Raw genomic sequence first — 14,286 nt, forward strand, 5'->3', positions numbered from 1 at the left:
TAAGTCAAGTTATTGTCTTCTTCTTTGTTTTTAACGGTGGTTGACAACCAGCTTTTGGGTCGTGCCTTTGCCGCTCTTGATTGACAATCACAGGCGTCCAATCACAAGTGACTTCCGGGAAAAGGGATGTAACGAATGACATTTGAGGTTATTAAAACAGTAAGCCCCGCCCCTCGACTGCCAAAAATAAAAGTGTTCGAGCGAGCAAAACCAGCAGGCGAGAGCAGATCGAGCGCGAGAGCGTGGGGAATTATCATGCGCGCGCGCGATCGCTTGTATTGCGTGCAGAGGAGATGTCTGCGCGTGCGCGAGGGCTTGAATTGCGTGCAGCGGAGATGTCTGCGCGCGCGCACTGCTTGAATGAGCTCGCGAGTTCCCGTTTCCTCGCGTGTAGATCTGTTATTCGCTCGCGAAAGTCATTTACCGCGCGCGCCAGCATCCGCTGTGCGCTCGTTTATTATTGTCATTGATTTGCCGCCATATAGATCCGCCTATTTAATGTGTACCTTAATGGTCCAGTGGCAGAACTTTCACCAAGCCTGTCAGAAGTTCTGGCTTCTAATCCGCATTTGTGTAGTTATTTTTTTCTTTTTTCTCATCAAAACCAAATATGTTCATCAGTAGTTGTATAACAATATATATTATATATATATATATATATATATATATATATTTAAATATATTTAAATGAGCAGTGTGTAGTCTTTCTCTGTGTTACCTGCATCTGGATATCCCTGTTTATTTGTCAGCAAAAGTCTGCTGGATGAAGCTAAACACGCTAGTTGATCATCATAAATCTGATTCATTTTCTTTTCTCTTTCTGTCTTCAGTCTGAGTCGATGCAGTATTACAGAGAAACAGAGTCTCATCCTGACTTCAGCTCTGAGATCAAACCCGTCACACCTGAGAGATCTGGACCTGCGCTGGAATAAACTAGGAGACTCTGGAGTGAAAAACCTCAGTGATCTACTGATGAACCCACAACTCAAGCTGGAGAAACTACAGTTAGTGTCATTATACTGTACAGCAATTACAGTGTGACTGAAGTTTATTTATCTGAAGACAGCAGGGCTTATGTTTCATTGTTTATAGCAGTGCACTTTCTGGGGTTTCCCTATTGCTCACATTTTTATGTGTTTTTATCTAGATAGTAATTGTTTAATTTCCAGCATTTGATACAATGTACTGATTGTGTACATGAAGAAATCTGCCTTTTCAACAGAGAATAAAGAAGAGAGACGTCAAATAAATAGTTAAAATGAAAGAGAAGAAACCGTGTCTTCCAGCGCACAGAACTAGTGTGACTGGGTTTCAGAACAGACTATTGGACACTAAATGCTGCTGTGGCTCTTCAATAAGAGGATCATCATAGATGTGAACTATTGTTATTTCTCTGTCTTCAGTCTGAGTTATTGCAGTATTACAGAGAAACAGAGTCTAATCCTGACTTCAGCTCTGAGATCAAACCCGTCACACCTGAGAGATCTGGACCTGAGCGGGAATACACTAGGAGACTCAGGAGTGAAGCACTTATGTGCCGTACTGAAGGATTCACACTGTAAACTGGAGAGATTGAGGTCAGTCACGTTCACATACAAGAATCAAAATGCTTAAGGCGAGACACGGCAGGCAAAAACATCGTTTTTTTTTTTACTGGTCAATTTTGAGATTTTGGGCTATGTGTCTTCAATAACATGTCTTCTTTCCGACTTGTGGTGAAAAAAAGTCCAAAATACACATTTAGGTCTTTATTTCACTACACTTTGTGTATTTGCTTCTGTAGATTTCTCCGAAATTCAACAAAAGTTGGCGTTCTAAATCAACGCGCTGCTCCGCGATCTCTGTGTTCTTCCTTTAATCACGCACATGTCTGAAAAGCTCTCTCTCTTCTGTGCAATGCTGTTGGGTCCAAATATGGTCATTTCCTTTTAATCAGCAACCAATCGTGAAAGTAAAATGGGCATTTAACCCTAAAAGCGAAATCTCATTGGCTGATGTCAATTTCTGACAACGTGATTGGTTCAGATGCATCACGTGACGCACTCTGACATTTAGATGTGTGTTTTTGACTGTTTTTCTGCTCAGTTAAAGGCCATAAATGCTGTGTTTATAAGTTTTGATGTGATTTAGGTGGTTTGTATTGTTGTTGCTAATTATTTGATAAGATATTGTGTCTGTAAATAGTTGTTTCTACTAAAAAAGTATGATTTTTTACATTACAAATCTTTAAATGCCTTTTTCTCAAAATGGGTTTTTTGTCATCCTCCAGTAGAAACATCTCAGCCTATGTAGCACCGATGTACACCAAATTTTCCAGTTATACACTTAGCAGTATTTTGAAGATATGTTCAGAGGGATTTGTTAATAAATCATTCCTGGCCTGATTTATGGGACATTTTAATCCCAAAAATATGGCGAAAATCGATTTTTTAAGGCTATGGACAGTATATTTTGATTTCCTAGGTAATTAAAGCATATATCCTGAAATCCCTCTGAACATCTTTTTTCATCTTGTGCGTAACCAAAATGAAAAAAAGAATTTTGCACCTGGCTTTATCATATGTTCAGATCTATCTACCGAAAATATATGCAAAAGTGTGCATATTTAATGAGATAATACCTAATTTGAATAATTAAACATACAAATTTCAAAAACTTGTAATACATTTTTTTTATGAACTTGTGTAAGTAATCAACTGAGGAAGTTTCATGGTGATATCTATTATTTTTAAATTGTACCCTATTCACCTGTAGTGTCTCGCCTTAAAATCACTTCAACAGTTTAAGGCGAGACACTACAGGTGAATAGGGTAAAATGTGTAACTAGCAGATATCACCATGAAACTTTCCCAGTTGATTGCCTACATTAACCCTCTGGGGTCGGCAATCACGCCGGCGTGATTTGCGTGATTTTTTTTACATAGCAGCTAAATAAACTTAAAATACTCCGTCATATATGGTCATACAGACTTAAAAAGAATCTGTGAGATGTCTACTTTTGTATGTGTCCACTTACAATCAAAACAAAACGTTGTGCTTTTGTAAAATAAAGAAATTAAACAGGGTGTACTTTCTGCCTCTCCGTCTCGTGAACTTTTTTTTTCTTGAGCACGTCTCTAAACATAAACAAAACTCAGCGAATACTTGTCACACATTTATGAGCTCTATATATTTATAATAATTTAAGTGTGTAGTTTTAAATGATCTGATTCAAAACGAAAACAAATATTCTCTGTTTAAGTAATTTGTATAAAACCAACAAGATATCCAAGTTCTCTAACCTTTGCTCATTAGTTTTAATGTGACCACACGCGCAAAATATATTGATATCCAAATCGTCCATGCGTTGAGCGAACGCGCCCATTACCTCAACAACAAAGCGGCAAACTTTATCAGTCCTCTGCAGTCGTCGAGTTTGGAAGACACGCTGTGAGATTACTGGATTTACATCAGAAGAAGAAGAACGCGATTTGAAGACAAGAACGATTTTAAGGTAAGAAATAATTCTGAATTATATTAGTTAGTATTGTTGCATACACTTCACATTGCAGTCGAACTGTTGCTCGATGCTTCAGTGAATGTTCTCAGTCGCGCTGTGTGTTTGAAATAGAGGATGGATACCCGACCCGAGCCCACATCAGAGCGGCATTGAACATTTTACATTTAAACCAGCTTATTATATAGATAGCCAATGTGCCTGATGCTTTCACTTGATGCAAACGTTCGTTTTTGTGATTAAAATACATGTAAAATATTAGGCTACCATAACATCTGTCTTCCTGTGTGCGGAAATTTGTTTATGTAGCCGTGACAACGACACACGTGGATGTGCGCCTGTGCGCCTTGTTGCTCTGCGCGCTGATGCGCTCATCTGTTGACATTTCCGAATACTTTCCACACAAACAAACGTACATGTGTAATTAGTATGAGAAAAAAAATATTTATGCCTGTCGGACGCGGGCCGGGCTCGGACAGAAAAATTTGTCCCGATCCGCAAAACGCATCAAACATAGGCTTCATGTTTTTACTCCAATCTCATTTCATAACGTCATATCGATGTAAACATTTGAAGTAACATGATAATAAAATAAATATATTTTTCTCTAGTGTAGTGTTACTGAAGTCTTCCTTTTTAACGATGCCTGCTATAGCCTACTATTGTTATTGTTTTATGCAGCCCTGCACGTATGCCTACAAGGCATTTTATATATATGTCTGTGTGTGTGTATTTTATAAATTTTAAAAAGCAATTTTAACCAGAACAAATCTAAAATGTATTCCCAAAATCGTGCAGCCCTAGTTTCTCTTGATATCAGCATGTTCACAGCTTTTTTTTTTTTGTTAGGTATAGTCCTGCTGACTTCAACATGAGCAGAACATGGTAAAGTGAAAAATCAAACACCTGGGAAATGACAGGTATGCACTATGTTTCAGGAATGGCACAAAGGTGTGTGACTGGTTAAGTCTCTGTCTTTAGTTCAGTGTGTTAAATAATGTGTTTTTTTTGCCATTTGTTGTGTATCTTTGGATTGTTGTGTTGTAAATAAATCCAAACAATCAAAAAGCCATTCTTTTTAAAATCTCCTCATTCTTTGTTCAAAGTTCCTCATAGGCCCTGAGAGCTCCTAATAGGGCCATTATGGGAGGCTCTTTGTCTCTCTCAGGTGTGAAACACTCAATATTCATGGGTGGTTTACGCCTACTCGCATAAAGCTTTCTTACACAAGACATGTCTTACAAATTTTAAATCAATATATTGTCTTAACTGAATGAGTAGTCAAGGTGATTTTCACATAGTTTTGGAGCAAATATTCTAGGCTACGTGATACAATTTTCAAAAGTCTTGCAAAGAAATAATCAGTTTGGGTTTCATGACCTCATTTCATTTCAGTGACTTTTTTTTGGTCATTTTCACAAACCACGCATAAATGTTATTATCTCAAAACTACAAACTTTTACATACATGCTGCTGACATATTATTGTAGCAGAGTTTGTGCTGAATGCAGTGTAATAAGACTTTAGCCATGAAAATGTCACAAGTAATAGAAATAAGCACAAATGTCAGAGCATGTCAGAACACCTCCAGGACCCAGAAAACACCTCAGACCCCAGAGGGTTAAGATGAGAAAAAAATGTATTACAAGTTTTCTGTAATTTAATGTTTAAATATGCACATTAGGCATTGTCTAATTAAATATGTGCTTATTTGCATATATTTAAAAAATGAAATCTGAGTATTGTATAAAGCCAGGTTAATTTTTTCATTGTGTTCACATATTAGATGGGGGAAAATTACAGAGGGATTTATGGATATCTACTTTTGTTATCCTGTAAATCAGAATATACTGTGAATAGCCTTAAAAAAGAGATTTTCACCATGTTTTTTGGAATATAATGTTATATAAATCAGGCAAGGAATAATATATTTACAAATCCCTCAGTAAATGTCTTCGTAAATATAACTAGGCACAAGACTGGAATGTTTGGTGTATATCGGTCCTACTGAAGTTTTTCTACTTCCTGCTCAGCTACTGTTCGGACGCTCTTGCTTACTGCTCCGCGCTTTGCTCTATCGCTTTTATATTTTTTATATTTTATCTTCTTTTATCAACTAATTTTAACCTCAGCAAATCAGCACAGTGCTCAAACGCTTGGATTACTACAAAAAAGCTGAATTATTTTATTCGACCAGCCTCCCACTGAAAGCTTACATTCCGGGGAAGAGAAAACACAACTGCATAAGGATAAGAGAAAATGCCTCTTCTGGAATCTACTTGCTGCACTAACTGCCACAGACTTTTGCAAAGGATTGCAGTTCTTGAAACAAAGTTATTTGCGGGACCACCAAACCAGACGGAACACACAACAGAGCTCCGTCATGGACGCCCTCAGCATACAGCAGGTGAGCCCCATGAATCTACTGCTCCTCAACAGGCCATACTGAGTGTAGAGAAACAAGCCGATCGACTTACAAATCGATGGCACACACAGGGAGCGAGACCCAAAGGCACTCGAGACATCAGATTGTCACGAGTATCACATATTGCCGCAATAGCATCCTCTACCCCAGATACGGCTCTGACAAGGATTGCAAACACTGGTCTCCTACCACCGCCTATACATCTTGAGAACAGATTTGAAGTATTAATGAATGTAAATGAGGAATCTCCAAACGTGATGAATGTGATCGAACACAGACTGGATAAGCCAGTAGCTAACACTGATGCTAACTTGCGCTCAAGGCGGCACAGAGCTCAGAGCGCAGCCGAGCACACGACTCTGATAGTGGGTGACTCCATTATCCGACACACTAGTAGCAGGGATACAACTACGTGCTGCCTTCCACAAGCAACAATTTCTGATGTAAACAGGGAACTTGAGAACATTCTGATGAAACATAAGACTGCAAATCGACTCATCATTCATGTGGGGAAAAATGATATTCATAAAGAGCAGTCAGAACTCCTTAAGAAGGATTTCAATGAACTTCTTGAAACACTTAAAAGACTGAAAGTACAAACATTCATCAGTGGACCACTCCCAGCAAGAGGAACAAACAGGTTTTCACGGTTGCTTGGGCTTAATACATGGCTCCAAAAAACCTGCAATATAAAAGGAGTGAACTTCATTGACAACTTCAATCTTTTCTGGAGTCAGAGGCAACTGTTCCAACAAGACGGACACCACCCAAACAAACTTGGTTCAAGAGTGCTAAAGGACAATATCTACTTCTCCCTCAATCATCCTTCTGCAGTGTGTGCCAATCCACTCAACCTGAATGGCACACACACACCTGGACACAGTATGGATGACCACAGGACTTCACTCCAGCACCTGAATGGACATGCGGTTGACACGTCACACAAGGACAATGATAACACCACTCAGCCACAACAACTTCTGCTCACGGACACAATCTCAGCTGAGCCCTGCCCACAGACAGACTGTGACATACTAGAACTGCTCCAAGATTCAACAGCCAAGGACGACTTCCTGGAAACCAGGACAGCATATTACAGCCTCCGATAACACCAGAACAACAACAGCCCCTCTCACCAGACACGCTATCTCTATCTCCAGCATCTCCACGTCTGTGCTTCTCAGAGAGAATGGAAAAACTGGTCTATGCTGGAACCAAACTATCCCACTCTTTTGCAAGCCCCCAGATATCAACCAAAAAACGGCAGGCCCCAAAACCACCAAAGCCTGCGGGCCCCGCTCGCCCTCCCCCTCCTCCTGCAAGAGTTCTTCGGGCTCTGCCACAACGACAGGGCTCACACCCTCCTCCTTCTGCTCGAGGTGAACCAAAAACAACTGATACCAGCTCTCAGTGATATGTGCCGGGTCCCCGCTATGATAACAGTAACTTTCTCAAATGTTTACAGAACAAGCGGGAACCCTGTGTGCCTGTATCTTTCTCTATTGCTGTTCGATTACATGATAGAAAGTCTAAGGCCTTCAAAAGCCGTACAGCAAACCCATCTAATCTGGTGCCTATTACACGCCAAACTAAGACTGCTGTGCGGACAAAAAGTAAGACTGTTAAGTTAGCACTCTTAAACATCTGCTCACTTAAAAATAAATCACTTCTAGTCAATGACTTAATAACCACATACAACCTGGATTTTATGTTTCTAAATGAAACTTGGCTAGAAGACAACTGCAGTGCAACTGTCCTCAATGAAACATCCCCTCCTAACTTTAGTTTTTGAGTGTCTGCAGAGCGGGTAGGAGAGGTGGGGGAGTAGCTGCTCTTTTTAAAGATGTCTATCCATGTAAGCAAATATCATTTGGTAATTACCCGTCTTTTGAATATCTGGGTATTGTGTTAAAAGGTGCTCCACGCATTTTACTAATCATTGTTTACAGGCCTCCAAAATACTCTTCAGCCTTTGCTGAGGATTTTACAGAACTGTTATCAACCATTTCCTCAGAGTTTGACTGTTTTGCTATTGCCGGAGATTTCAACATCCACATAGACAATGCAGAAAACAATATGGCAAAAGAAATCAAAACTGTTTTAAAAACTTTTGATCTGACTCAGCATGTACATGGACCGACACACAATCGTGGACACACTCTAGATTTACTTATCAGTAAAGGTCTAAACATTTCATCGATTGTTATTAAGGATGTAGCACTGTCTGATCATTTCTGTATTTTCTTTGATATATTGATCTCTCCTGCCATTGAAGCTAGATCTGTGTCTGTCAAAAAGAGATGCTTAAATGAGAACACTAGTGTACTATTTATGAAGGCTATATCTTTAACACCAAGCATATCTGCTGACTCTGTTGATTTTCTCCTTGATTCTTTTAACTCAAAAGTTAAAAGTGTAATTGATGATATTGCTCCTGTGAAGGTCAGGAAGAGTGGTAGACAAAAGGCACCCTGGAGAAACTCAACAGCAGTGCAAAATATGAAAAGACAATGCAGAAAAGCAGAGCGCATGTGGCGGAAGACAAAACTTGTAGTCCATTATAACATCTACAAAGACACCATCCATGCTTTCAATATAGAACTAGGCAAAGCTAGACAGACTTTCTTCTCAAATATTATTAACAGCAACTTAAACAACACACGCACTCTTTTTGCTACTGTAGAGAGACTGACAAACCCCCCGAGCCAGATTCCCAGTGAAATGCTCTCAGACAGCAAGTGCAGTGAGTTCGCTTCTTTCTTCTCTGAGAAAATCAATAATATCAGAAAGGTGATCAGCACATCCTTGAGTTGCACTGGGGTCAGACAGATCAGACCACAACCTGAGAAAGTAGTTACTATGTCTGATTTAAAAGAAATTGATGGCAAAATTTTGGAAGAAACCGTACAGCACCTTAAAACATCAACCTGCGCCCTTGACGCTCTTCCCACATCTTTCTTCAAAAGTGTGTTAAACAGCTTAGAAGCAGATCTCCTAGAAGTGGTAAATGCCTCACTTCTCTCTGGAAGTTTTCCAAACTCCCTGAAAACTGCAGTTGTCAAACCCCTCCTAAAAAAGAGTAATCTTGATAAGACCATATTAAGCAATTATAGACCGATCTCAAATCTTCCTTTCATTGGCAAGATCATTGAAAAAGTTGTTTTCAATCAGCTGAACAAATTCTTAAGCTCGAATGGATACTTTGACAATTTTCAATCTGGTTTCCGATCGCATCACAGCACAGAGACAGCGCTCATAAAGATAATTAACGATATTCGCTTAAATACTGATACAGGCAAATTATCAGTGTTGGTACTACTCGACCTCAGTGCTGCATTTGACACTGTTGATCACAACATACTTCTTGACAGGCTGGAAAACTGGGTGGGGCTTTCTGGGATAGTCCTAAAATGGTTCAGGTCATACTTAGAAGCGAGAGGTTATTATGTGAGTATAGGAGACCATAAGTCTGAGTGGACATCCATGACATGCGGAGTTCCTCAAGGCTCAATTCTTGCGCCACTCCTATTCAACCTGTACATGCTTCCAATGAGCCAAATAATGAGAAAGAACCAAATTGCTTACCACAGCTATGCAGACGACACACATATCTACTTAGCCCTATCGCCTAACGATTACAGCCCCATTGACTCCCTGTTCCAATGCATTGATGAAGTAAACAGCTGGATGTGCCAAAACTTTCTTCAGTTAAACAAAGACAAAACTGAAGTCATTGCGTTTGGAAACAAAGATGAAGTTCTCAAGGTGAATGCATACCTCCACTCTAGAGGTCAAACAACTAAACATCAGGTCAGGAATCTTGGTGTGTCTCTAGAGTCAGACCTTAGCTTCAGTAGTCATGTCAAAGCAATAACTAAATCAGCATACTATCATCTAAAAAATATTGCAAGAATTAGATGCTTTGTTTCCAGTCAGGACTTAGAGAAAATTGTGCATGCTTTCATCACCAGCAGGGTGGATTATTGTAATGGACTCCTTACTGGCCTTCCCAAAAAGACCATAAGACAGTTGCAGCTCGTACAGAACGCTGCTGCCAGGCTTCTGAGCAGAACCAGAAAATATGAACATATCACACCAGTCCTCAGGTCTTTACACTGGCTTCCAGTCACATTTAGGATTGATTTTAAAGTATTATTACTGGTATATAAATCATTTAATGGCCTAGGACCTCAATACATTGCAGATATGCTCACTGAATATAAACCCAACAGATCACTGAGATCATTAGGATCACATCAACTAGAAATACCAAGGGTTCACTCAAAGCAAGGAGAGTCCGCTTTTAGCTATTATGCCAGCCGCAGCTGGAACCAGCTTCCAGAAGAGATCAGGTGTGCTCCTACAGTAGCCACATTCAAATCCAGACTCAAAACACTTCTGTTTAACATTGCATTTACTGAATGAGCACTGTGCCACTGTTCGTCCGACTGTTTGCACTGTATTTTATTTTTATTTTTTTATTTTTTACTCTAAACTGTTTTAATTATTCTTATTTCTTTTGATTATTTTAATTTCTTCTATGTAAAGCACTTTGAATTACCATTGTGTATGAAATGTGCTATATAAATAAACTTGCCTTGCCTTGCCTTGAAGTGGAGATTTCAGACTTGGAGAATGAGAGAAAAGTCATTTTGAGAAAACGGGCTTTAAAGATACAATATGTAACAATTTTGTAATAAAAGATCCAAAAATCACTTGGACAGTGTGATATATTTCCTGCAGTTATGTACTTACAATATCCCAAAAGTCTCCAAAGATTTTTTATTTCAGAGAAATTCCAATTTTAAATAACTGTCCGTCCCGGAAAAAAATGTTGCCTGTCAGTGACGCAATATCCGCACTATCCTCAGTTTCCGCAATATCACGTGGACAAATGCGGAAGTGGTGGTTATAACTGTTGTGTACATCATGGATCACGATTACTCTTTGGCGAGTATTGAAGTGCCAACAAAACGTAAGCGTCCATATGGGGATACACGCAGAATTTGTGACAAACGGAGGAATAAAACAAAGATAAATATCATGAAATAAAGTGAGAGAGAGAAGGGGGACAAAATCAGTAAAGCTCCTCTAGCTGGGACACGAACTCAGGTCTCCCAAGTTATATGATGGCACACTTGCCCACTACACTATCGTGATGCGATATATCAACATTATAAATTATACAAAATTGTCGGCCGCGTCCCCGCACCCACGCATGTAATAGCCTATTATGATTTCCGTCATTATTTTAATATATTTGTGTACCAGGTGCAGTCCGTGACCGAGATTATGGCAGTGCAATTAAATACAATCGGATATCTGTTGCTAAAAAATATTAAGCCATTACTTGCAAATGTCCGTTCAAATTTAATTTTACTACGATTGGTTTGAACACGTAAAACAACACTTCATTAACTATAACCATCCTAAAACTACACAGCATTAACCTAACAAATCATTTGACAAATAGCTGTAACAGGATAATATAGCATAACATTTTGCGTTCCTTGTAGTTAATTCATTATCATGACATAAAATTTCACGTTCAGACGTACAGGTAATACAAAAACGAATAAATGACCTCATCCGTGATCATGATTCATTAATTCCATACGTCTCTGGATGTTGAAAACGACATCTCCCATCGTTCCACTCTCCTTCATAGCGTCATCAAGATTCGCCTTTGTTATTGTTGGAAACAGCGCCCTCTTGTGGCTTAAAATCTTACATACTGTAGCTTTAAAGGGGTGGTTGATTATGATTTCACTTTTCTAACTGTAGTTAGTGTGTAATGTTGCTGTTTGATCATAAACAACATCTGCAAAGTTACAACGCTCAGAGTTCAAAGCAAAGGAAGATATTTGCTTTTAAAGAAAAGGACGACAACAAACGGCTGGTAGGAACTACACGACATTCCTCCCGGGTTAGTGACATCACCGACATAAAATTTACATAACCCCGCCCCCTGAAAACGATTTATAGATTATCATGACAGAATATGCTAATCAATGACTAGAAGATAGTTAACTCCACATCAGCTGCATACATTCATCAACTAACCATTCAGAAATGTCCTGTTGCTTCTACATGTTGTCACTTCTTCTTGAGTCTCTCCATCATTGTCTGACTCCGGGTTGAACATGAACTAAAAGTTTTTGAAATTTCCTGTGTGTGTGTGTGTGTGTGTGTATGTGTGAGGGTGTGTGAGGTAAAAGGACACAAGCTGTTGAAGCTCCGCCCCCTGTGCAGCTCATTTGCGTTTAAAGGAACAGACACAAAACTACGTATTTTTGCTCAACCTCAAAAAGTGACAACTTTAACATGCTATATAAAAATATCTGTGGGGTATTTGAGCTAAAACTTCACACACACACACACACACACTGGGGACATCAGAGACTTATTTTACATCTTGTGAAAAGGGCATTATACTGCCCCTTTAAATATTGCATCAGCCAATGAGATTGCGCATTTAGAGTTAAATCCCCCTTTTACTTTCACGATTGGTTGCTGATAAACAGTAAATGACCATATTTGGACCCGACAGCATTGTACAGGAGAGAGAGAGAGCTTTCTAACGGTGTGTGTGATGACAGGGAGCAGACAGAGATCGCGGAGCAGCGGATAATTTATAACTGTTGTGAACCAGGAGGCAGAGACAGATCCATGTGCAACAATTTATTAATAACGTAAAAGGTAGTAAAAAAGGAATCTCAAAACAGTAGCAAAGGCAGCAGGCAGAGTAGAAGTAAACCAGGCATGAGTCCGGGGTTGCTGCAGGTCAGAGTAAGGCAGAGGTTCAGGGCTGGCAGAGAGTTTCAGAGTCAGGTCACAGGCGGGGGTTCACAAGGCAGGCTGCACACAATCAAAGAGGTTAGTTCAAGTCCAGGATCAGTATAACAGAGGTATATCCAGAGAAGGCTCAGACATGTAACAAGGGAATGAGACAATACTTCGCAAAGAGTGCTGACTTAACAAGCTAGATATAGGCTTGAGCTCAGAGTTCATTACAGACAGGTGGAAGGTGATCAGAGCACCAATGATGCATACTAGGAGGCTACTACTAGGAGTCGCTCAGCTTGGCCGTTGGCCTGAGGATGGTACCCAGACGTGAGGCTGACGTTCACCTGTAGCATCCGAAAGAAAGCTGCCCAGACCCGAGAGGTAAACTGTGGTCCTCTGTCGGAAACAATATCATCAGGTAGTCCATAGAACAGAAAGACCAGATTGCAGAGGTGTTCAGCGGTTTGTAAAGCGGTAGGCAGTTTTGGAAGGGGAATTAGTCGACAGGCTTTGGAGAAGCGATCTACTAGAGTGAGAATAGTTGTGTGACCGTCAGAGGGTGGTAGATCCGTGACGAAGTCAATCGCTATGTGAGACCATGGGTGTTGAGGTACTGGTAAGGGCTGAAGGAGGCCGGCAGGTAAGAGACGTGACGACTTCTGCGTATTGCAGTTTTGGCATTGCTGAATGAATTTAGTCGTGTCTTGGAGTAGCGTGGGCCACCAGTAGCGGTTCTGGAGGAGATGAACGGTGGCAGTGATTCCTGGATGACCGGAGCTGGGCAGAGCATGAACGTGTATCAACACCTCTTCACGGAGTGCCTCTGGCACATACATCTTCTCGGAAGGACAGTCGGATGGAATTTCAACGTTGGCGTTGGCTTGCTCTAGTTTAGTTTCAATGTCCCACTGGATGGGACCAAGGACCAGATCGGAACAGAGAATGTTCTCGTAAACTAGACTGGAAACCTCAGAGTCGTACAGACGAGACAGGGAATCAGCCTTAGTATTCTTAGACCCAGGGCGGTAGGTTACAGTAAACTGGAAACGTGAAAAGAACAAAGACCACCTGGCCTGGCGTGGGTTCAATCTCTTAGCTGTGCGAAGATACTCAAGGTTCTTGTTCCCTCAAGGTTCCCTCAAGCCAATGCCGCCACTCCTCAAATGCTGACTTCATTGCCAGTAACTCACGGTCTCCAACGTCGTAATTCCGTTCCGCAGAGTTCAACTTCCTGGAGTAGAATGCACAGGGGAACAGCTTGGCAGGGTTACCTTGTCGCTGAGAGAGAACGGCGCCCAAGCCCGCATTGGAGGCTTCTACTTCGACCACGAACGGTAGTTCAGGATTTAGATGATGCAGGATCGGAGCCGCTGTGAAGCGGAGCTTGAGTAGGTTGAAAGCTTGCGTAGCGCTCTCGTTCCAGGGTAGCCGAGTGGTTCCTTTCCGCACCAGAGCTGTCAGAGGTCCTGCTACAGAGCTGAATCCCCGAATGAATCGCCGGTAGAAATTAGCAAACCCCAGGAAGCGCTGCAGTTCCTTGAGAGTGGTAGGCTGGGGCCAATCCACCACCGCACTGACT

General features: G+C 40.7%; 1 protein-coding gene across 1 annotated transcript in view; it reads left to right on the forward strand.

Moving 5' to 3' along the window:
- LOC306998032 (NACHT, LRR and PYD domains-containing protein 12-like) overlaps nt 1-14,286 on the forward strand; it is an 83,633-nt gene that overhangs the window by 49,245 nt on the left and 20,102 nt on the right. The window contains exons 11-12 of the mRNA XM_079611763.1: nt 831-1,004; nt 1,404-1,577. Coding sequence (XP_079467889.1) covers nt 831-1,004; nt 1,404-1,577 — 348 coding nt within the window. The remainder of the gene's footprint in view (nt 1-830; nt 1,005-1,403; nt 1,578-14,286) is intronic.

This window comes from Phoxinus phoxinus, assembly GCF_949152265.1.
Source record: "Phoxinus phoxinus genome assembly, chromosome: 5".
NCBI classification, from domain to species: Eukaryota; Metazoa; Chordata; class Actinopteri; order Cypriniformes; family Leuciscidae; genus Phoxinus; species Phoxinus phoxinus.